At 56.4% G+C, this 23,485-nt stretch overlaps 3 protein-coding genes across 19 annotated transcripts in view; 1 reads left to right on the top strand and 2 right to left on the bottom strand.

Moving 5' to 3' along the window:
* ANKHD1 (ankyrin repeat and KH domain containing 1) overlaps positions 1–10,053 on the top strand; it is a 119,187-nt gene extending 109,134 nt beyond the window's left edge. For 5 of the 17 annotated variants that reach the window (XM_075056814.1, XM_075056824.1, XM_075056827.1 and 2 more), the window contains 7 exons: positions 1,311–1,505; positions 2,578–2,832; positions 4,187–4,362; positions 5,512–5,676; positions 6,139–6,185; positions 9,475–9,648; positions 9,829–10,049. In XM_075056814.1, the coding sequence (XP_074912915.1) occupies positions 1,311–1,505; positions 2,578–2,832; positions 4,187–4,362; positions 5,512–5,676; positions 6,139–6,185; positions 9,475–9,628 (992 nt within the window). In that variant the 3' untranslated portion in view covers positions 9,629–9,648; positions 9,829–10,049. Of the gene's footprint in view, positions 1–1,310; positions 1,506–2,577; positions 2,833–4,186; positions 4,363–5,511; positions 5,677–6,138; positions 9,305–9,474; positions 9,649–9,828 lie in introns of those variants that run through there. The other 12 variants (XM_075056817.1, XM_075056815.1, XM_075056820.1 and 9 more) reach the window with 12 other exon arrangements.
* Positions 10,054–10,923: 870 nt separating this feature from the next.
* On the bottom strand, positions 10,924–12,564 carry SRA1 (steroid receptor RNA activator 1). Its single transcript, XM_075056300.1, has 5 exons — positions 12,465–12,564; positions 12,108–12,233; positions 11,686–11,903; positions 11,433–11,541; positions 10,924–11,313 (listed from the first exon to the last, which is right to left on the bottom strand). The coding sequence occupies exons 1-5, from the start codon at positions 12,487–12,489 to the stop codon at positions 11,120–11,122; spliced, it is 672 nt and encodes a 223-aa protein (XP_074912401.1). The 5' UTR covers positions 12,490–12,564; the 3' UTR covers positions 10,924–11,119.
* A 114-nt stretch (positions 12,565–12,678) lies between these two features.
* On the bottom strand, positions 12,679–17,411 carry APBB3 (amyloid beta precursor protein binding family B member 3). The gene is made up of 13 exons (XM_075056414.1): positions 17,339–17,411; positions 16,090–16,283; positions 15,699–15,775; positions 15,399–15,456; positions 15,074–15,214; positions 14,600–14,727; positions 14,475–14,480; positions 14,275–14,389; positions 14,101–14,188; positions 13,810–13,893; positions 13,539–13,654; positions 13,181–13,369; positions 12,679–12,879 (listed from the first exon to the last, which is right to left on the bottom strand). The coding sequence occupies exons 1-13, from the start codon at positions 17,385–17,387 to the stop codon at positions 12,679–12,681; spliced, it is 1,446 nt and encodes a 481-aa protein (XP_074912515.1). The 5' UTR covers positions 17,388–17,411.
* Between the last annotated feature and the right edge of the window lie 6,074 nt (positions 17,412–23,485).

Raw genomic sequence — 23,485 nt, forward strand, 5'->3', positions numbered from 1 at the left:
TGCTTACAGCTAGGCTTTGTGCTGGAGGCCAGTCTGCAGCTCTAGACAAACACAGATCAATCGAACTGCATTTACAGGCAGCCTGCGCAGACATTAGCATCCTCCTCATAGCCACAGAGTCTTGCACTTTGTGCTGTGACAAACCCTGAAAGTTTGTCCTCCGACACTCAAGGTTTCCTCATCTGAGCAACCCATGTTCTGTTGGTGGTGGTGATTTATTTGTCCTTGTCTGTAATGGAGACTTCTCTTTTTTAACCTTTGGGGTAGGGCTAATGAGAAAAATACCTCCTTCAAATCCAGTGAATCATTTCTGTCAACGTGAGCAGGTTGGATGTGGCACTTCTGGAAGCAGTAAATCAGGTTGACTTGGTTGATAATATTGGGGGAAAAGGACCTGGCTTTCAGGAACGTATCTAGGCAACAAAAGATGCACATCTAGTCTATGACCTAAGGTCTTGCCTGTCACCACTGCTGTTTGCAGACTGCTGTGGTGTAAGTAGGTACAACCTTCAACCTTGCCCCGCAGCAATATAGGCTGGTCCTGGTTGTGGTCATTTCAAAATGTTTAAATGGTTTTGAAAGTAGTCTTGTTTAATAGGCCCTTGAAACTAAACCCAAAACTCAGGTGAATATATGGCCATGCCCATTTCTACTTTCAGGTAATAATGTGTGATAAGAGCTTTTATAACATTTTGGAAAAGTACTTAAAAGCTTTGGCTTATTAAAAAACTGTAATTCTCCCTTGCTAATAATTTTTGTGGGACTTTGAACTTTCTCTCCGTCTCTCCCTTCCTCTCACGCATCCCTGTAGAAAGCAGCCCCCTCACCTATTGTGCTGTGTATTGTCAGCCCTGTTTCTCTGGACACGGCATGCTCTGACCAATCTATATGTGAATGTACCTATAGGATAGCAAAAGCAATACTGCAGCGAACTGCTTCCCTGGTGCCGGATTCCCCTGGGACTTTCACAGAGCCCTGTATCCCTGTTTGACTTGCGTGGCTTTTTTGTAAGCAAAGATCCTTGCCACTCCCAGCTTTCCTCCTTTGCCCTCCATGCTAAGATCATTTCCTTTCAGTGACCGAAGGGATGGCTGTTTTTGTTAAAACTTCAGGCCAAAACAGAGAGTGTACAGAAATGCCTTCTGTTGGTTTCTAAGGGAGAATCATGCACCTGTAAAATGAACTTACCATGTGCAGATACCCCTGAAGGTGATAAGATGCTTTAATTATATTTGGAGCACTAGCTCTCTCTGGTGCTTTGAAGCAGGTTCCCAAAGAGAGATATTTAATCAAATTTATGTTTATTTCAGGCTTACCCTCTCTAGATCCATCCAACAGCTCTACAACTTCTTCTTCAGGTCCTTTGACAGGCTTTTCAGCAAACATACAAGGAGCACGGGTTTACCTTCAAGGGCCAGCGCCTGTTGGGACTCCCAGCTTTAACAGACAGCATTTTTCACCACATCCTTGGACAAGCGCAACAAATTCATGTAGGAACTTCATGGGTCTGTCTTAGTTAACTATAAATTCGTAGCTATTGTCTTTAGTAGATTTGTAACCAGTGATGCACAAAATGCTTTCCAATTGCTTTTAGCAGCTCTGAGGATGCTGTGCAAATCCCAAGCTGTACTATTTTGTGGGGTTTTTCCCATGTAAAATGCCATTAGTTCTGGTAGCATTACTAAAGGCATGTTTGGGCAAAAAAAAAAACCAGTAATCATAGGCTCCGAGAGGAGAGGGCATGAAGCTGTGGGGGAGTGGAGGTGATTACACCAAGCTAAAGATTCCCCTCTAAATAGTATGAGTGTAATATTAGGTGAAAATGTCATGTTTGCCATGGTTTGAAGTTATACTTGCCTTTTTTTTTTTTTTTTTTAAATTGGGATTCTGGAATTATTTCATGTTACTTAATGTTCCAAAATCTTTAAGCATCATCCAAGGTAACAGTGGGTTTTTCTCCTAATGGGAAGAACATGGAAGTAGCTTTATAGAAAATATGGGTCTTTGATTCAGAATTTTAAGTGAAGAGGCTTTTCATGTCACTGCATGCAACTTCATTGCCACTCTGAGCTTAAGAACCAAAATGTTTAAATGAGTGTCCAAAGGAAGTTGGATTTCCCAAGAAGAGTCAGTGACGCTTCTGAAGTTGGTGGGACTTACGCTCTTATGTTACACATGTGGCTTTGGGAAGCTGTCTAATTTCTCTTCTGCTGGAAGTGGTGGATACCAAAACCAGGCTGTTTAGATATTTATGGTATTTTGGCTGATGTTTTCACCTCTTCCTGAAACTCTTCCATGTTTCTTATTCTTTCTTGTAATTAATTTAGATGTACTGCTATGTCATGAGAATATCACATGAATTCTGATGGCTGAAAGCATTTGTGTTTATAATGTTGATTTTAGAGTTAAAATAAACAGAATTTCTGTGAAAGACTTGAAGAATGCTTGCCAAAAAAAGCATTTAAAACCTGTTTATCATTTGCTTTGAGAGAATATTGGGGGGGATAGAGCGGCTAGCATTTATGCTTGCTAGCTTGTGTGCTGCATGTCATTAAGCAAGAGAAATATTCTCTTCAGCAGGTGAATCTCCTATTCCATCAGTTTCCTCAGGATCATCTTCGCCCCTTTCAGCTGCTTCTGCACCTTCTAACTTGGGCCAGCCAAAAACGGGTAACGCCAATCAAGATCGAAAGGTACCCCCTCCCATCGGGACAGAAAGGCTTGCTAGAATTCGACAGGGAGGATCTGTCACTCCTACACCCTTGGGAACCAACTTCACAGCTCCTGTTGGTCATAGTGGTATTTGGTCTTTTGGAGTTAACAGTGTATCTGGTAAGTCTGTTGTGCAGCCTGGGGTAGCCTAAAGAAACTTCTAGGGCCTTTCGGAAGTACTACATTTGAAAAGAAAGCAGGGGAGGAGGAATAAAGTTCCACAGTCTGTAATCAACTTTCATGTAGTACATCCTGAAGGGAAAACTGGTGTCAGTGGTGGGAGAGTGCGCATCAATGAAAGCACCACGGTTTTCTCTCCTAATGTAGGTGGCTCTCACACAACCTAGATTATCTGTCAATTTACACTTGTAAACCCTGAGAAGAGTTCAGAAATTTCATATTAAGTCTATTGAATGGTACAGAATTTTAAAAGTAAACAACTTTTGTCTGTTAAGGGCATCCATTTCCAAGTCTGGCCCTTGGCCTAAAAGGACAACTGCCTCCATCCAAGTTTCTAGCTTGCTTTCCATTAACATTTTAAAATATTAGTTGTGGTGCAGCTAATGCATCCAGAAACACATAGTTGTGGATGCTGATTTTTGCACTGATCTCCTCATGACTCTTGAATAGTATGGGGTAACCTCTGTACCAGGTGGCCCCAGTTTCAAAAGAATGACTTTGAAACAGCTGAAGTTTTATGTTCAGTTTCCTGTTAATATGAGGTTCCTGTGGAAAGGAGCTGCAGCATTTGAGGTGTAAAGTGTTGCCATTGGTAACTTTAAAGACAAATGTTTAGTACTCCTGTATTTGTTCTATTTTTCAGTGAAGGCCTCCATACTTTGGTTAACTTAGTGTCTCAGCATTACTGTGTTTTTTCAGGAAAAGCTTGTATGTGCTCACAGACAGTGCTGGGAGGTTTATTGGATCTTAGCTGTTCTGCTGTGGACACCTGAAACTTGCAGTTACTAGTAGTCCCCATTATCTCCACACTTGTGTGGAGGTTCAAGATGAATATACATGCAGACAGCATGTGCCTGGCCAAGCTTCCCTGGCCTCACCAGTCTCTCTTCTTTCGCTATTTTTGCCCCTGTCATAAGTGTAATTTTTTTCTGTGTTGCCATGGTACATGAGAGGATGTGGGAGCTGGAGGGAAAGAAGGTGTGTGTGCGTGTAGCCGGCCTTATATAGCGTTGCCTGCTGCAGCTTCTCTATGAGAGGCCTTGATGCTACAGATAAGACTTGTGTGTTTGCATTGCCTGTAATGGGTTATTAGCCTAAAAACTGTAGGTATCTTCCTGCTTTGTGTAGGCTGTGGAAGGTCTGCCTTTGCTCAGAGCAGAGCCCTTGGATACCTCTGCGGCTGTGTGTTTTTGGGGAGCCTTTGGATGTATGCAGATGTGTGCAGCTGCTGAATTCTACTCCAGAGTATCTTCAATGAATTGTAATCAGCCATTTTCAATCTCCTCCTTTCCAGAAGGTTTGTCAGGTTGGTCTCAGCCTGTCATGGGAAATCATCCGATGCATCAGCAGCTGTCGGACCCAGGCACGTTTTCTCAGCATCAGCCAATGGAGAGAGATGATTCTGGAATAGTGGCTCCCTCAAATATTTTCCACCAACCTATGCCAAATAGTTTTGTGGATTTTTCTAAAGTAAGTTACAGAGGGTTGGATTTAGTCTATAAAATGACCAAGGAATTTCTTTGTTCTGTCTCCTGTTCGGCCTGTTTACACTGTGTGTGTCTCTTCCACCATTGCTTGCTGCATCTAGTCCTGAACCTACTTTTATCCCAGTACTGACTAGAAAGGGTGTCCAAGCCTGGTGGTGCATTTAAACAAAACTAGAATTTGTAGATTGCAGATGTTCTCTTGTCAAGTAGCTGAATGCCTCCATGCTCTCCAGTGTTTCTTTTCTCAAAGGCTCAGTCGCTCAGAAACATTTCATAAGGCTTGCTCAGCTCTTGAGGCTGAGTAAAGGTCAGCTTAATGCTTTCAGTACAAATCATGCCCATGAATACTACATGCCTTTCTTCAGGAAGTGGCAGGATGAGAGGACCGCATGTAAGCCTGTGCCTTGTATGTTAATGCTGGAAAGGAGCTTGAGGCAGACGGATGTAGCCAAGCCATAGTGAGCTCAGCCACCACTGGGGGAACATCCAGGACAGTGTGCTCAACAGCAGACTTGCACACAGCATGTTTCAGAAGTAGCTGTAGCATGTGCTCTTGGATCTTCTAAATTGCAGAGCAGCAATCATTCAAACATGGGGAAGAAATCTCTTAATTGCAAAAAGCTGCTCTGTAACTTGCTCTTTCTGAACTGGAAGAATATTTTAGATGGCCATTAGTAATCTATGGAAAATCTTCAACTCGGAGTCCTGTAGGTTCAAGCTGTACACAGGCTTTGCTGAAGTGCAGCCCCTGGCTGCAGCCCGGTGTGCACCAAGGTTATCATGTGCTGCAGAGGTGAGAGGAAGGAGCACTGAGATCACTTTGTACAGCTGCGGTGTCTGGCTTTATGGGGGTCATCTGAAAGAGCTGTGCAGAGCCTGCTGCATACTGGTGAGGTGTAATTTCAGAAAAATGGGTAAACTGACTTGAGTCTTCAAGCTCTGAAGAGTGACTGTATTCCATACTCTGCCGAGGTGTGCAGCGATGCCCCATTTCCTCACAGTGCTGAGATATTTGCGTCGGTGAACGTTACGTGTGGATGTGAACTGCCTGTCAATCTTGGCAAATGTGGTATTACCGTCATCCTTCACAACCACTGCCTTCTTCACTGACTGCTTTCTCTTGTTCCCTCAGGGCCTACCGATTTCCATGTACGGTGGCACTCTAATACCCTCACACCCTCAGCTAGCGGATGGCCCAGGAGGCCCCCTCTTTAACGGGCTCCATACTCCAGATCCTGCCTGGAATCCCATGATCAAAGTTGTCCAGAACTCAACAGAATGTACTGATGCTCAGCAGGTAGTGTGGCTGCCTTTTTCCACTTTTGCTTACCTGGGGCTATTTATGGTGTTGTGCTTTGTTTTGTTTTTCTTCATTTTTGGATAGGTGATGTTTTTTTCAGTTCTTTGATACTGGAATTGAGATTGTCTGCATGACTTTTCCGCTACAGTTTGTGTGTGTTTATAAAAAAATATATTGCACTATCGTTACCAAACCATTCAGGTAAAATAAGCACCATTTCAAGACTGCTCAGCCAGGTAATCGACTTTGTTGTAAGTGAGAGGGTTTATATCCATACTCAGCATCTTGCAGGTTGTCAGTCAAACCTTTGCCAGAGCTGAAGAGGGCTTCCCAGCCTTTGGACAGTCTGGTTGTGTTTTAGGGGGAAGCCTTAAGCTTGCCCTCTAGTGGTTAAACACTCTGTTGAAGGAACCTTTATTTGTTTTCATAATAGACTTGTCTTTTTATTTCTTGCTGTAGATTTGGCCTGGCACCTGGGCACCTCACATTGGAAACATGCATCTCAAGTACGTCAACTGATTTAAGGGGGTCTATCCTTTTTTAGCCTTGTTTGGGAATCTTTACGGTCTTGAAGAACCCTGGGGATTTTTTTAATGTGCCTAACTAAGCAATTTTCTGTGGGCTGTAACAATGGAAACTTGATTGCCCGTTGTATAAGAACAAATTGATTTACCTGTACAAACTGATTCTGCTCTCCAGTTAGTTTAGCCACTTTGAACTTAAAAATCAGACAAAACTAGTGCTTTTGGCTAAACACTACTGAATGCTCCTTGTATGCAGCAGAGAACTAGCTGATTACATGATTTCAACCTTTTAGGGTGGTAAATACATGTATAATTGTTTACATACTTAAAAGGAAAAGCTGAGTAAATTTCATGTCGTATAGTGGCTCTACTTTATGTAGCCTGTATTAATGTGAAATATTTACCTGAATATTCAATAAAAGGCAAACAGTATTTATAGGTTGTGTGTGAGAATTTTGGAAGAGGCTGTATGTTGTTGTCATCAGTAGCTGCTGCCGTGCCCAGTGATGCATCTTTTTAGGGTCACGTAATTAGCATGTGGATGCAGTCAGGGTTTGGGGGAGGGTTTTGGTCTGCAGTCATCTGTGATACAAGGTCTGCCGAGTCCTTCCCCCTGCCAGTTGTTAGCCTTTATTTTTGTGTGTGCATGGTTGTGCGTTATTTTGGGGTTTTTTCCTGCTGGATTGGTTCTGCTGCTTCCAGCACTCTTTTTCCAGGTGGGTTGCCTGAGAGATCAGGTTTGGTTCAGGGGTTGGAAATAAGGGCTGAGCTGACAACATGGCAACTGATGGCACCTTAATTTGTGGAAGGTAAATAGGTAGCTTGTAGGTAAATCCAGGGTTTCTTCACCTGACTTGCTGTGACCAGCTGCCTAGAAACAGATCTTAGGAAAGCAGAGACCACTTCCCACTAGAGAAAAATGTATTATATTCAATTCGAAGCTTCTTGTTACCCTTTAAATCTGGTAAGAGCTCCTCAAGTCCCTTCTGTAAGGAGGAAGGGGATTTTTGCATACTGCTTAAGATGAACGTTCATTTTCTACACAGGTGCAGAAGTTCTCCACTTTCTGCACTTGGACTATGCTTATTTCTGCTTTTGCTCAGTGGTGATGCGGTAACTACATTGAATATTTGGTCCATTCCTCAAGCAGGTAACTACATACAGTGCATGTAGTGTCCAATCTAACAGACCACTTTTGGTGGTCTCTTGGACCAGATGGAGACTCCTCCACCTTCTCCAGACAAATCCTTACATGCAGCAGCAGCAGAGTTTCCCCAGGAAAAGCATGAGGAAGGAGTACTGAAAACCCGAAGTGCACAAGCAGTATCTGAGTACTGCAGGCAGATAAACCTCAGAAATGCTACTGGATGATATATTCAGATATTTTTTTCTAGTATTTGAGGAAGAAATGCAAAAAACATTGAACTGCTGCTGCCTGCCTGATAGTGAAATGCCAAAGGAGAAACACTCGTGTTAACAGTACTTGTATTGAGGAAAAAAATGGTATTGTAGTGCAATAGGTGTTTGCTCTTGGGGTGAGTTGCAGGGGAGGGGCCTAAGGGCCTGTCCCTCCCCTACCCCACCCCTGTGGGCTCCATGGCCACAACAGGCACCACCACCCCCTCCTGCCCCATCCCGGGGAGCCACCATCTCCTCATCCCGGAGGGCTACAGCTCCACACCAGGTGGCACAGTCTACCACGCCAGGGGGTAAGACCCAGCATGGGGATGGGCTTGTCCATTGAATGGAACGGTGGCCTTAGCCACCCCATCCCTGCCTAGTTTAGGCAGCTCCTTCCTGAGTGGGTCTCTCCCTGGGCTCTCCACCTTGCAGCTTGGTCCCTGGGAGCACGCGCACCTGCTCTGGGCACCAGATCCAGGCAGGCCCACGGGGTGGTGGCTTCCCTGGCAGCCCAGAGCTGGAGTGGAAAAGGGAACCCCAAAGCTTTGTGGCAAGATACTGCTAGAAGTTAGGGCCATCATTGCCCCATGATACCGAGGGGAGCAGGCGGAAGCAGTGCCTGGTGCTTGTGCTGCTGGGGTGGTGGATGCAGCGCTGGTCCTTCGGGGGTAGGTCATGCCTGGGCACGGCTGGCTGGAGCTGGTGCAGGTGCAGGGGGCTAGTGCAAGAAGTCTGCTCCCACCTGAGTTCACCAGCCCTGGGGGAAGGTACTGGGCAGCACGGCTCCCTCCAGAGGTACCCTAGGCCTGTCCTCTTGCCCCCCTTCCAGCCCCCCGCCAAAGCCCCTGGTTCAGCTGTTGAGCAGGTCTTTGCTGGCTGCCCTCAGGGTAGCGTGTGCCCTGGGCATGTTTTGGTTGAGCCGCAGGCACCCACCCTGTGGGTGCCGGCTCTATTGTGTGCCTCCGATAAGCTTATCTGGGGTGGGGGAGCCTGGCCCGGTGATGGCAGGGCCGTGGCAGGCACGGGTTGCATGATGTGTTTGTGGTGCTGGGAAGGGCCTGGCCTGTGCAGGAGCTTTGGGCTCGCTGCCACCTGGGCTGTGCCCGCTGCTGGAGCCTGGCAGGGAACCGCTGCTTAGCTGCAGAGACAGCCAGGCAGGGGAAGGCAGGCCCGGACCTGTTGCAGCAGGGTGCAGACTGGCACGATCTTGGGGATCACTAGCAGGCGCTTGGGGAGGCAGCGTGTGCCCCGGCTGGGCGCTGACCTGGGGCTGTACATGCAGCAGGCTGGCACACTAGAGGAGGTGTCCCATCGAAGCCAGCATGTTGTTCTCATGCAGGGCACAGCCGGGCAGCTGATCGGCTGAGTTGATGGGAACAGTTCCCTGGGTACATCTCCCCTCGTTGCCAATGGGAAGGCACCCAGCTTTTGCTGTTCTGATAGCTGTAGGGAGCCACCCCTGAGCTTGCTGCCTCTGGGCTGGCTGCGCTGGGGACCTGCCTGCTACCTGGCCGTTGGGCTTGGGCTGTGTGCTGAGTGCCCCAGGGCTGGCCCTACCTTCCAGGCAGCACAGGGGTGGCTGTGGTGTCAGCTGCCGCAGGGCACCTCGTTGAGGCTGCACCTGCCGTGCTGTGCCGTGGCAGAGCTCCAGGAGCTTCAAGGGGAGGAACAATGTGGGGAAGAGCTGCTGGGCAGGACAGGTGTCACAGTCTGCCATGTGGGAAGCCCCACAGTGGCTCCGGAGCCAGCCGTGTCCCCGAGCTGTGGCCAAGCGTGGGGTTCCACCCCCTGCTCCAGGCTCAGGCTGTGGTGTTCGGAGATGGGGGCGGCCAGGGGCCAGCAGTGCCTGACAGCCCCCTGCTTTTGGCAGGTACCCGCATCATCTACGACCGCAAGTTCCTGCTGGAGTGCAAGAATTCGCCCGTGGCCAGGACCCCTCCCTGCTGCCTGCCCCAGATCCCCGGTGTCACATCCCTGGCCCAGTCCAGCCTCGTCAAGCTGGAGGAGCTCAAGGAGCGGAATGAGAGCGAAGAAGCCATGCCAGGTGAGCAGCCCAGGCAGGCAGCCCCTTGCCTACACGCTGCCTCGGGCGTGGGGCTCCCACCTGGCTGCAAGGGCAAGGGGAGATCCCGGCTCAGCCCCAGTTACAGTTCCTTTGCCTGTACATTTCTCCCAAGGTAGCCCCATCCTAACCCTGGCCCTGTATCCCTCCATACCCTTGCAGATCAAGACCAGTTTGAGATGGACATCTGAGTTTCCAGCTCCCCGTCTCCAGGCCATGGCTGGGCCTGTTTCTGGGCCTCGTGGAGTTGCTGGCACCGTGACCAGCTGGCTGCAGCCCTCTCTGATGCTGGGGATGGATGTGTGACACCTCAGGCTCTAGCACAACTGGCTGGTGCAATTGCCTAGGAGCTCATGCTTGATCAATAAACACCATGAACCCCCTGTGCTGACCAGGTGCATCTCTATGTTGGGGCTCAGCTGGGTCCTCGGAGCCCCAGGGAGGGGAGCTAAAAGGAGCTGAGGAGCACCAGGGGCCCTTAGAGGGTGCAGAGGATCTCTCCCTCCTGCACTGGGATGCTGGAGGCTGGGGCGGTGAATGCAGGGCCTCAAGGCCTGCTCCAAGGCTTGGGGTGCCACATGCAGCCTGCCCCAGCCGTGGGGGGTATGGCTGGTGAGGCCCTCCTGTGAATGTGGGAAGGAGCAGCACAGAGCAGTCCGATTGCTGTCTGGGGTAAGCGTGACCACACTGGCCTTACCTGACCTGGTGAGCTTCACTAGCACCGTGACATTTCTCCCTGGAACTCCCTGTCTCTGAGGCCACCTGGGTCTCCTGGGTCCCAAACTCGGCTCTGAACTGTGCCAGGACAGGCAGAAGCCCAGATGGGAGCACAGGCTGCAGCTGCAGCACAAACCCTGGCCCTGCCAGGCTGCTCTGGGCTGGTGGCAGGTTGGCCTCCCCAGCCAGCCAAGAACTCCTCAGGGGCCTGTCTCTTGCTGCACAGGAGCTGGGCCATATGCCTGCCGCTGTGGGTTCCCCTCCAGTGCAAAAGGCAAGGCCGGAGGGGGCCAGGCTCCGCCAACCGGTGCAGCAGGGAAACGCATTGCCGCCCCCTCGACCCGGGTGATGCTGGGGCTGCTGCCAGGGAGCTACCTTCCCTTCATGCTTGGCAGGCTGGGAACGCCCTGCCAGGGCCAGAGCCCCTTGGCCAAGCCCAAAGCTGCTGTGGCCTTGCCCAGCTGTCCCGTGTCCTGCTGCTCCTGGGAGAGAACCAGGACCCATCTGGTGCCAGAACTCCAGAGCAGGCTGCGGCCAGGGGCAGGTTAGTGCCGTTTTATTAAACGTCATGAAGTGAATCGCCACTAAAATGTCACAATGATTAAAATCCCCTTTTCCTGGGTGAGGATTGGGAGGCAGAGGTGCCCAGACCCACTCAGGCAGCAGGGGCTCTTCTCCTGTCGGTGGCCCCAGGCCTGGGCTGCTGCGCCCGCAGTCTGCAGCCCTGTCCCCGGCATCAGGGATCCTCCTGGCCAGGCCCATCCTCGGCGCTGCCATCCGTCGCCGCAGCTGACTCTGCAGCAGGCAGGCTCCTCGTCTCGGCGATCAGGCGCTTGACGCCCACCAGCCACTGGCTCACCTCGTTCACGTGGTCCACCATGAGCGAGCGATGGATCTCATCAGCCGCGTCCCAGTGCTGTTGCTGCAGCTCTGCCAGGACAGCGGAACCCCTCGGTGGCGTGGGGTCAGCCTTCCTGCCGGCGCTCCCTTGCCCGGCGGCCTGGCGCCGGCCCCCAGGCAGCCCCCCCACCCTCCCCCTCGCCCCTCACCTCGCACCAGGAGGCCCATCCTCTTCCTCACCGGGGCCGACAGCTTCCCCTGAGCCCAGGCGTCCCCCAGCACCGTCAGCCGCCGCCCGATGTCGTCGCACACTTGTTTCTGGAAGCAGAGCCGTGAGCTGGAGCTGCGGGGAGCGCCCCCCCGGGGCCAGGGGCGGCTCTCCTCGCCCCACGAGAGGCAGCCCCCGCCTTGCTGCCCCTCCCGCGCCCGCGGCAGAGCTGGCGGCGGGGGCCGGGGTCTCACCTGCACCGTGGGGCGGCAGGCGGCGAGGGCCTCCCGCAGCGGGGCGAGGACGGCGGCGGCGGCGGGGACGCCGCTCTCCTCCGGGCGGGCTGCGGCGCTCGGCCTCCCGCCCTCCGCCCGCGGGGCAGGGCCGACGGCCCCGAGGGGGGGCGGCCCCAGCGCCCGGGGGGGCGGCGCCGGGGAGCCGGCGGGGGCCCCGGCCGCGTCTGGAGGAGCACCTGCGGGGAAGAGGCGCCGGCGCGGAGACCCGTCAGCCCGGCGCCGGCCCGCGGTTCCCACCGGGCCCGAGCGGGAAGGGAGGCCGGGCCCGCGGAGGAGGGGAGGGGGTCCCCGCGGGCGCCAGCAGCCCGGGGGCTGCCGCTGGTCCTCTCCCCCCCCGCCCCCCCCACCGGCTGGGCGGGGGAGGCTTTGCGGGTGCTGACCTGGGGGGGCCTCCGCAGCCGGGGGGGGGGGCCGGCGGGTGAGCGGGGTTCGCCTGGCCCCCCCGGCCTGCGCCTGCAGCCCGTAGGAGAACTGGGGGGGGTCGTTCCAGCCACGCTCCTGGTTCCCTGCGGCAGCAAAGGGCACGGTGAGACCCCTGGGTGGGGGGGCGAGGGGACGCCCCCCAGCCCCCGGACGCGGGACCCCGGCCCCAGGGTGCGGCTCTCCCTCCCCCGGCACGGCCCCCCCCGGGCCCCCTCGCCCGGACGGGGCGCGCCCCGCGTCCCCCCCCCCGCCCCGAGGCCCTGCACCCGCCCCCCCCTCCCCACCGCCCCGGAAGTTCGCTCGCGCCCCCTCACCCGGCTTCACGTAGAGCTCCGCCATCCCGCCACGTCACGCCCGGCCCCGCCCCTTCCGCCCCATGGGGCGGGGCGGCGCTGGAAGGGGCGGGGCTTCCCCTGGCCCCGCCCTGCAGGGGAGACCGGGGGACGGGGCGGGGGGCGGGGCCGGGGGCCGCGGCCGGGGACGGCGCCGGGACCTCCGTCCCCCGGCCCCGGCCCCCGCCCCGGCCCCCTATGGGGTGTGGAGGAGGGCTCGCCTGAGGCGGAAGGTCTCCAGGAAGGAGAAGAGGCCCCGCTTGCGGGAACCGGCCCCCGCCGCCCCTCCGCTGCCCCCGCTCGCCTTGGCCGCCCCGCCGGCAGCGTCCCCGCCGGCTGCGGCAGCCTTCGCCTTGGCCCCCGGTGCGGCGGCCACCAGGCACTTCTGGTACTGCACCTGCGGGGACGCGAGGGGACAGAGCGGGGCGCGGGGCTGACGCGCGGCGCGGCCGCGGGGTGGGACGCGACACGGCGCGGCCGTGGGCTCCGACGTGACCGGACGCGGCGTGGCCGTGGGGCTGTGCGCGGGGCCGCGGGGCCAGCTCCCTCCTGCCCCGGCCGCCCTCCCCAGGCTCGGGCGTCCCACCCGGGGCCCCAGCTTCGCCCTCCCCCTTCGCCAGCCCTCGCCTCCTCCGGGCGCCCCCGGAGGGCCGGGAAGCCGGTGGGGGGGGGTCGAGGGCCGCCCCGGCAGCACTCACCATGCAGGCTGCCTGCACCGCCTCCGAGATGGTGCCGGCGTCGGGCTCGCACCAGAAGGCCGCGCACTGGAAGCGTCGCCCCGTGTCCACGATGAGCGCGAAGGTGTGGGCGTCCCGGCCCACCCCCAGGAAGGTCACATAGCGCACCTGGCACTCCCAGATGTGCGCCGCCGCCTCCTCCTCGTCCTCCTGCGGGGACCCCGTGGGCCCATGCACCCCTGGCCGCGGCCCAGGCGGCCCTGCCACCCCTGCCAGGTCCCCTCTGCCGGGAGGCCGGGCCCCCCACGGGGGGGGCCTGTCCCGCCGCGGCGGCAGCGGGGTGCCCGCTTCGGCCAGAGCCCCCTGTCCCCCTCCCCACCTGCGCGGGGTGCACCCTCATGGCCGTGTCAGACACGCGGATGAGGGAGGGCGTCCAGCGCTCCCGCCCGGGGCCCCTCGTCAGCTTCTCGATGGCCTCGTTCAGTACGTCCATCCCTGGGGAGCGGGAGACCCCGTCCCATCGGCCCCTGCCCCAGCTGCGGGCACTGTGCAGGCAGGGTGCTGCCAGCCGGCCCCACGGGCTGTTCGGCTGCCCCATGGCGCAGGGTTTTCGGGCATCCCCCAGCTGAGGTGGGGCCGGCGGCACTTACCCATGGCCCTGGGCACAGGCAGGCTGCCGATGTACAGCGCCTCGTAAGTCTGCATTGACTGCCTCACTGCTTCCAGGATATCCACTGCCGGAACAGGAGAGGTGGGGAGGACCCCCTCACGTCCCCTGCCACGTTTACCCCCACCACGTCCTCCCCCCCCCCCCACCCCCATCTCCGAGGACCCCGGGGACACAGCTGGGCAGGCCAAAGGGTGCTGGCTGCTGGGCATCCTGCTGCCCGAGGGTGGACCGTGGGCAGGGGAAGCAGCCGGCAGCGCCGGGGGGACGGTACCTTGCAGCGGCAGGTCCTCGGTGGACACGGGCTCCAGCGTGGCAGTGTGTGGCAGTCCGCTGCTCGCTATGGCTCGCTCAGCCACAATCTGCAAGAGATGGGGGTCCCAGTGCCTCCCCTCGCCCCTGAGACTCCCGGGCTGTGCCAACACCCTCCGGGGCCCCTGCATCCCACCTTGGAGCACATCTCGTGCAGGGCCTTGGCGATGCCCTTGGCAGGCACGTTGCAGTGGAAGACGTGACACTTGAGGACACAGGTGTCCTTGTCACTGGCCACAAAGGCAAAGTCTCTGCAAGGCCACGAGCAACAGAGTGAGACCCTGGCTGAGGCAGCCCCCCATCTCTGCGCTGACCCTTGGTCCCACACCCCCTTACCTGTCCCTGCAGCCACAGCGGCAGTCGGGGAGGGAGGAGAGGGGACAGGTTATTATTGGGGTGCCTTTGCCCCTCAGCGGGCAGAGCCACCGCCCAGCCCCCAGCTCTGCCCCGGCCCCCGGCACCTGCCGTTGTTGCAGCCAACGCCCCAGACACGGATGTTGAGGATGGGTTGGCGGTGGATGAGGCTGCGGTCGAGGGGGTCCACCAGGCTCATGGTGTCCTTCTTCAGGATCATCACCAGGTCCTGGCCCTGCAGAGGGTCAGTGGCTCCCTCACCCTAGCAGACGGCCTGGGCGTCCCCAGCATCCAGCCCACATGTAGGGACACCCCAGTCCCCCCAGCCTACTCAGCCCTGAGCATGGCGACAGCCCACCCAGGCACCCCTGGCGCTGTCTCCAAGGGGCAGCCCTCTCAGAGCCACCTGCCGCACAGTTGGGACCACTGCATGGATGCCCTATGCAGAGAGTTGACTCTGCCACAGGATCTGGTCCCTGCCCTCCCCCCCAGGCACGGTCCCCATTGGCGGGGACAGCCAGCCTCAGCAGCAGTGGCCCTGGGTTGGGTCCCTGCCTGGCAGCACCATCCCAGGCTCTCACCTCGCCCCGGTTCTCCACAGAGCCCTGGCCCTTGCTGTTGGAGAGCTGCTGGATGCAGTTGTTGACGGCGATGCTGCTCTTGCCGGGTGCCAGGTCCTCCTCAGGGATCTCCACCCAGCCCAGAGAGCGCACGGCAAAGCACTGAGCAGAGATATACGGGGCTTTGGTGCCCAGATATCACAGCCACCCCCATCCCATGCCCCTCGCCGTGCCACTGTGGTCACCCCTGCTCTTGCTCCCACCCCTGTCCCTGCCAGCTGCTGCCTGCCCCCTCCTCTGCCAGCACCAGCCAAAAATGCCGCAGTGAAGCCTCTGGGTGCGGTACCTTGGAGCCAGGCTCTGCGCTGTGCTGAAAGTCATCTCCGTGCCAGGGCAGTGAGGTCCTGTGGAGGGATGGGTGGTGAGGGAACGGCTTCCACTCAGCAGCATGGACCTGGGCCACCCAGGGAAGTGCCACCAGCAGACCCCCATGCCACCAGCTGGGAAGCATCCCATGGAGGTGACCAGCATGGTCCTGCTGGCTTCAACGTGTGGGGCTGCTCTGGTGGGGGGCACTGGGGACCCAGCACTCAGCAGTGGTCAAGGGTCAACGGTGCCCCACAAGCCAGCACACGGACAGCCCTACCTCCGGGACAGCGAAGCCATGGGGCTGGGAATGGGCCTGTCCTTTGCCGCGTGGTTGGCCACGGGGGTCTGGCAGTCCTGGGAGAGAAGATGAAAGGGGTGAGGGCAGCAGAGAGGCTGACAGGAGGCACCAGGTAGGACCCTTGCCTTCCAGGACAGCAATGCCTCAGCTTGTGGGCATCCCATGTAGCCAGGAGGAGGCCAGCATGGGGCCTGTTGGAGCCTTTCAAGGAGCTTAACCCTGGCCAGGAATGGGCTGAGCAGGACTTTGGGGTGACAGAGACAGGCCAGCTCCAAGGGGAGGCTGGACCAGCAATGCCCAGAGGGCCCTTCAGCAGGCTCCTGCCAGCCAGCTGGGATCCAATACCACCCCCCCCCCCCCCATCCCCTACCATTCCCTGGAGTGTCTCCTCTCCATCAGTCTCCGTGCGCCCTCCTGGGCTGGTGCTGGTGCGTGTGGGGTGCTGCCACTGCGTCGTGCCAGTTGGCACATGCCAGTAGTAGGTGCCCAGAGAGTCACGGATTTTCCTCCAGCCTGGGGGGAGGTCGGGGTCTGTCTCCAAGCTCTGGTCGCTCCAGAGGTTGTCTGTGCAGATGGAACGTGTGAGACAAGGGGTGGGGGAAAGGTCCCCCCAGCCGCAGGGTGCCCTGAGAAGCGAGCAGATGCACCCATCGGCGAAAGGGTCCTGCAGTTGCCTCTGGGTGGGTGGCTGGGCACGCGGCCCACGGGGCTAGGGAAGGCTTGGCGAGAGGCCAGAGAGGCTGCGGTAGTGGCGGACCCCACGTGGGTGATCGGTGTGGGCAGCTGCCTCATTGCTGCCCGGAGGGGTGGGGTGGCCCCGGCGGGGGCACGAGAGTACGGGCAGCCTGAGCCTGCCAAGGAAGGCACCCTGCTGCGTGCCCCAGGCAGGGCCCGGGGCTGCCAGCCCAGAGCTCCCCCTGCCAGCATGCGGTGCCCAGCCCTCTGCCAACACCCCAGGGTGCCCGAGGCCGGCTTCTTCCCAGCTCGACCGGGGGGAAAGGGGAAAGCACCCTTGGAGGGTTGCAGCTAGGAGAGGCGGATTAACCCCCTCCTCCCTGCGCCCCAAGACCCGGAGAGGGCACGGAAATGAGCCCGTGGTGCAGCGCAGCGGCGAGCTCTGCTCCCGGGAACGGCAGCCCGAAACCCGCAGGGCTCGGCGCACCCCTCGTGGGTGCTCGTCCCCCGCGGCTGCGCTGCCGGGGGGGGGGGGGCGGCGGGCGCTCTGCGGCGGTCCACGGCTGCGACCCCCGCGCCCCCGCGGGATCCCCGGCGGGCGGGAGGGCGGGGCGGGGCGGGGACGCGGCGGTGCCCCGCGACCTTGGGAGGGGCGGGGAGGCGGCGCGGGCCGGGCGAGCGCTCCCGGCGCAGGCCGCCGCCGGCCGCGTTCAGCACCGCGGACAGCGCCGGGGCGCGGCCGCCGCTTCAGTCCGCGGGCCCCGCACGCGGCCCCGGCCCCGGCCCCCACCCGGCCGCTGCTTCGGCCCGCGGGCCCCGCACCCCGGCCCCGGCCCCGGCCCCGGCCCCGCACCCCGGCCCCGGCCCCGCAACCCGCAGTCCCGCCCCGGCCCCGCAACCCGCAGCGCAGCCCCCCCCCCCCCCCCCCCGCCGGTGCGGCTGACCGTCGCAGTTGACGAGGACGATGGCCAGCATGTAGTCCTTGCCCAGCATGGCCCCGGCGCCCGCCCCGGCGCGGCCCCCCCGGCCCGCCGCCTCCCCAGGCCCGGACCCAGCGGCGGCTGCGGCGGGAGGGGCGGGGCCGGGGCGGGGCGGGCGGCCGAGCAGACGGACGGGCGGGCGGCGGGCGGGGACGGGAGGGGCTGCCCGGGCGAGGAAAGGAGCGAGGCGGGGCGTGGGTGTGAGCCGGAGCCCTAGAGCGCGGGAGGGGACCTCTCGGCGGTGTTGGGTGTCTGGGTGCCCGGCGGGGTTACCGGAGCCCCGAGGGGCGGTGAGGTCCTTCGGGCGTTTCGGTGCAGAAAATGGGACACTGGAGCAGGGAAGGGGCATCTGGGGGCAGGAAAGGAGGTTTCCGACTGCAGTAGCGGGTCCAGGTCAGCCCCTTGAGCCCTTAGGTTTGGTCCCTCCCCCTCCACGCACCCTTAGGTTTCCTCCATTCTCCTCCCTTTCCCCACAGGTCACCCTTAGTCCTCCGCATCCAGCTTATTCCACATTCATTCTCTTCCACGCATGCTCAGGTCCTCCCATTTCCCTCCACCTGCAGTCCAGCCTCCTTCAGTCAGTACTGAAGACACCTAAATGTGCATGCTGGTCATCTTCCCCTTCTTACCAGAGGCCGAGAGCTTTGCATCTCCAGCTTAGGACTTCTGTTTTCTGTGCTACCTTGAGCTGACAATCCTGGTTGGTGCTCAGTACCCAGGGACAGAAGCGCTGAAGACATTTGTTGTACACCTCAGTTCCCTCATGGAGCTCCCCATGTGCTGCTAGGGACAAAGTCCTTCCAAGCCACAGGTGTCTGACGACCTGTGGTTTGCTATCCATTCCAAGATGGTTTGCTATCTGTGGCATGTCCAAAAAGTCCATCATGGCCTCTTAATCTTTTCTTCTTCAGAGCCAGAAGCTAGTAGTCCTGGATGTAGCCTGTGTCCTTGAGAGCCTCCCATGCCACCTCAGCTCCCCTGCTTCTTTCCATACACAGTTGTCCACAGAGACTGAAGTTTTTGGAAGTGCAAAATGAATTTTCCATGCCTGTTTCCTCTCTTTCAGCGAGGCATTGCCTCTTTGCTTGGCCTCATTTATGTGCTCTGTGGGCTAACATGCCCCTAATTTTGTGAGACACCCTTCCCTCCTACCCATGTTTTAACCTTGCTCACATATACTGGCCTAAGGAAGGCACCAGCTGCATAGTCCAACTTTGTAGTTGTCCACAATCATTTCTGTATCTTCTGTTGGCATCTGCTTTTTTGGCTACAAGCTATTTCTTCTGCATCCATCGAGAGCTAGTCAGATTTCTGAGACCCCAGTCAAGCACCATGTCCTTGGGACATGTTTTACCTAACCCATGGCTTCCTGCATTCAGACTTGTCTGAGGCGATGGGAGTCAGAGGGGGTTGTGGGCCTTACCTTCACCCCTGCTTTGCCCATACCAAGTGATGCTTCCTCTTTCTCCAGTGGCCAGGAGTGAGCTCGCCCCTACCAGAAACAACCTTATGGTGACTTGTAACACTGTGGCATCCTCTGCCACACTTGTCTCCTTGTCCTTAGTTCAATATGCATTTCACTTCCAAAAACCGAGCTTGGCTGATCAGACAGGAGGCAGCAACCCTGACATAAACTGTTCCCACTCCTCTTCCTGCTCAGCAAAGCCCACCAAGGTGACTTACTGAAGGCAACTCTCTTTCCTGGCAATGCCATTGTTGTGGTTTCAGCCCAGCCAGTAGCAAAGCACCACACAGCTGCTCACTCACAACACCCCCCCCGGCCCCGGTGGGATGAGGAGAAAATATAAAGAAAGGCTCCTGGGTTGAGACAAGGACAGGGAGGGATCACTCCCCACTTATGGTCAGGGGCAAAAGACAGGCTCAGCTTGGGGAAGAAACAAAATCAATTTAATTGACTATCAATCAAATCAAACCAAGGATATTAGGAAGTAAAACCCAACCTGAGGAGAGCTTCCCCCCAGCCCTTCCGCCTTCCTGCCTCACCCCACTCCCAGTTCTCTCCCCCCAGGGGAACAGGGGACGGGGGCTGGGGTCAGTTCCTCACCCCTTGTCTGTTGCTCCTTCCTCCTCAGGGGGAGGAGGACTCCACGCTCGGCCCCTGCTCTGCCGTGGGGTCCGTCCCTCCCGCGGGAGACAGCCCTTCACCAACTTCTCCAGTGTGCGTCCTTCCCGCGGGCTGCAGTTCCTCACAAACTTCCCTGGCGTGGGTCCTTTCCATGGGCCGATCTTCAGCCATGCACTGCTCCAGCGCGGGCTTTCCCACAGAGTCATGGCCATCTTCAGGGGCATCTGCTCCCCTGCTCCCCTCCACGGGCTGGGGGGGACAGCCTGCCACCTCACCGTGGGCTGCGGGGGCATCCCCTCCTCTGGCACACCTCTTCCCCCTCCTTCCTCACTGACCTCGGTATTGGCAGAGGGGTTACTCTCATATTCCATTCCCCCGACTCACTGGGGATTCCCCTTCTTAATATGGTCTCCCAGAGGCATTACCACCATCACCGATGGGCTTGGCCTTGGCCAGCAGCAGGTCCAACTGGGAGCCGGGGGACCTTCAAGCAGCTTCTCTCAGGAGCCACCCCTGCAGCCCCTCCCCCGCTACCAAAACCCCTGCCACACAAACCCATAACAGTCATGAAGTTTAAGAGCAATGATGGCCTATAGTGATATAAGACTTATGGTGGGATGCAGAGGGAGGAGAATCTGGGGTTGGTGGGATGGTGCAGAGCAGAACCTGCGGATGTATGAAACTTCGTATAGGATGTTTAGGGGAATAGACGTAGGAAGGGAAGGGGGGGGGGGATCAGGGGAGGAACAAGCATGGGAAAACAGAAAGAAAAGGGAAAAAAGGGTTCGGTGGCATGTAAACAGTGGTAGATATGCTTGCCTGCCTAAGCATCTTGTTTCATCACTGCAGTCTGTCCTATACTCTTATTAAATCACATTTCTTCTGTGTGATTGTGCTCCCCATTCCAAGCCTGTGTTTTTGACCAGCTGGTGAACCTCAGACTGAACCAGCTGCTCAGTAGGGCAGGAGATCTTGATGCCCAGTATGGCAAAGCCATGTACGGTCTGAGGGACCTGAGGGTCTGGGTGCTGGCCACCAGAAACTCATGCTCAGAGTCTGTAAATGTGCATGCACACATGCATGGGTGGTTGGCCATCTCCCAGGTAGACCAGCCAGTGCACAGGACAGGCAAGAAGACCCTGGGCAAGGTTTTCCCAGGTGTTTTCTGCAGAATCAGGGATGGGCCATGCCCTGCTTTCTACAGTTCCCCAGACTCAGCTACCTCTAAGGTAAAACCCCTTAAACTATGGCTTAAATTGATGGTCTGCTGCCCAAGTCATTTGCCATGTAATGTGTCCTGATTTTGTTAATGCCTGGGGTAAGCCTAAAATTGGGGTCTCCATTTTAGAGGTCTGTGGTGTGTTACTTCAATGTCTGGGCTTGGGTGGGCTGGAGAGGGTGGGGGCAAGGGTATGATCCTCTGTCTAATAAGAAACCCATTCCCAACCCCAAACAAAGAGGCAAGTCCTTAGCATTGGAAAAGTGTATTTTCAGATGTCAGTGTAGTGGAAAAGAGGGCTGCTGTCTCTGAGGAATCCCAGCAAGTCTGTGAAGTGGGGCATTGCGCAGTTTATGTACCTCCCTGGGAATATGGCGAATGAGGCCAAATGAGCAGGATAGCCTTTCCATCAACTTGGAGGTAAATAATACCCTAAGAAGCTTTATCTTTCATGATTTTAATGTCTTGCTGAATTTTTTTTTCAGTTCTTTGGGTGGTTTCTTGAATATTCAATCAGAGGGATGAGATTTGGCTAGGAGCTGTTTCCAGCTGCATGAAGACCCATGTGTGCAGGGTAGGGATGTGGCAGTGATGGAGGAGTGTGCCCACGGTTCCCTGCCCACACTGCACAGCGCACCCCAGTGTCAGCCTCACAACTGGCTTCTCGCAGTCCCCGCTTCTCCTAGGCCATCAAGCCAAATTAGCCTGGCTTGGTCCATGCTGGCTGCAGCCCTGCATCAACCCCAGCAGTGATGCTGTGCTGGGACCTGAGCTAGGGGGTGGCATGGAGAGGGGATCACTCTTCCCCTGCTTCTTCTGGCCATCATCCAATAATGCCTCTGGGTCTTGCAAGTGGGAATCTGAAGCAGGACTTGCTCTACTGCAGTTTTGCCTGATCTCAGCTCTGCAAAGCCCAGACTTTTCACAGATGCCTTTATTTCTGTGGTTTTTTTCGCTGAAGTGTTGGTTTACCTCTTCAAGCAGGCATTGATTACCTACACTAACATTGTTTTGTCTGTCTTCAGGCAGCAGGCAATGCTGTGTGGCTCTGGGGCTGACAAATGCTGAATGCCAGCTACCTGGGAGAGCTAGGGGAAGCTTTTCCTTGGTTCATAGGAGGTAGTATAAGGAAAGCCCTTATAGTCCTTAGGGAAAGGTAGCTGACATCTAGTAATTCTAGAGCTCTCATAATTTTCTGCTGTTGGCCCTGAAGATAGAGAGATCTGGGTTTGGTTTGGTTTGATTTGTGCTTGAAGATGAAATAGAGTGGCAGGTGTCATTTTTGGTGCTGGGCTAGAGAGTAGAACTCTTTTTTTCTGCCCTGAATAATGAAATCCTGGATAGGTGGCATAAGATTTCTCCTTGACTTGACTCAGAATTTTATCTTCCTAGGGCAATTATCAGTTAGATCTGTTCACAATACAAGGGGGATCTCTCAGCACTTCTCTAAATGAGAGGTAGGAACAAGTATGGCCTTCCCTTGGTCTCAGTTGTTTCTTGCTGTTCAGATGGGGAGGAAAAAACCCCACTTGTGCATATAGCACTTATTCCTTAAATGCACACAGCAGGCCCTAGCTAAGGCTGATGGGAGCCCTCTCTAGCTTGTGCGTCTATCTAGGTTGTCTGCATGGCAGTTCTGCAGTGCAAACTCCCCTTCAAGAGCTGGTTTTCCTTTTTAACTGCAGTCCCTTTTGATCCAGAGCCTGATGTTGTTACTGTCCCTTCACAGCACTGACTACAGGGCAGATTGCCTGTTTCTCCTGAGGGTGCAGGCAGTGTGACAAACCCTCCACGGCTGGCTAGCAGGGGTGTTCTGTGTAAGACCAGTAAAGCCAGTCTTCTGCTGTAGTAAAGCAGGAGTGAGTGTGCTCCCTGCTCTATCCTTGGGTGGGAGCAAGCAACAGCAAAAACAGCCCATGCAGGCAGGTTGATAGTCAGGGGGAAAAGGAAAAATCAAGCACTTGACATTTTTCTTGTGGGTAGTTTGTCACTGACATGATTTCTGCAGCCTGTTTTCACTAATAAAGTGACACTCAGTGTGACTTTTTAGGCTGCTGCTCTCTGCAAGGGACAGGTGCTTTCTCTTCTCCTGCTTGGGCTATGGTCATCGCTCCTCACTGAAGTGCTGGGCCCTTTCTGCTCTTCCTGCCATATGTAGCCAACCTGAGACACCTTTGGCTGGTCTCTTTTGGACGTTGGGGAGCACAGGGTCTCAGCATCTCTGAGGGATGAGGTTCTCAGCAGAAGCCTGATGTTCTTGGTGGGAATAAATTTAACAGGTACCATCTTGCCTGTTGTTAGGAGTATAACGACCCTTGAGTTATGACAATACAATTTTGTCAGACCTCAGAAATTACATGGCCACTGTTGCTTTTGGAGTAGATGCTGTCTGAAAGTCCCTGTCGATTGACATCTTCCCTTAATAAATGAAATACAGCTTTTACAGTGGCTGGGTTGACTCAGCCCTGCCAGCAGCTGCCTAAGGCCTGATGAGCAAGATCGTCTATGGGTGGCCATCATGTTCCTGGTAGAAGGAAACGAAAGTACTTTCAGTTCATTACCAGATCCCACTGGAGACAAGAAGGAAAAATGTTTTTCTGCTCTTCCCCTTGTCGGTCCTGTTCAGGGCACAAGGAACAAGGTAATGTTCTCCCAGCAGCATCTGACTGAAGGAAACTTGTGTCCTTCTTGTGGTGGAGGAAAGAGTTGCTGGAGCAGAGCAGATCTGTTCTCAGTACAGCCAAAATAAACAATGGGCCAGTTGTTAGGGGAAACACATGCTGTAATTGACTGTACAACTCATTAA

This window comes from Buteo buteo, chromosome 24, assembly GCF_964188355.1.
Source record: "Buteo buteo chromosome 24, bButBut1.hap1.1, whole genome shotgun sequence".
In the NCBI taxonomy this organism is placed as follows: domain Eukaryota; kingdom Metazoa; phylum Chordata; class Aves; order Accipitriformes; family Accipitridae; genus Buteo; species Buteo buteo.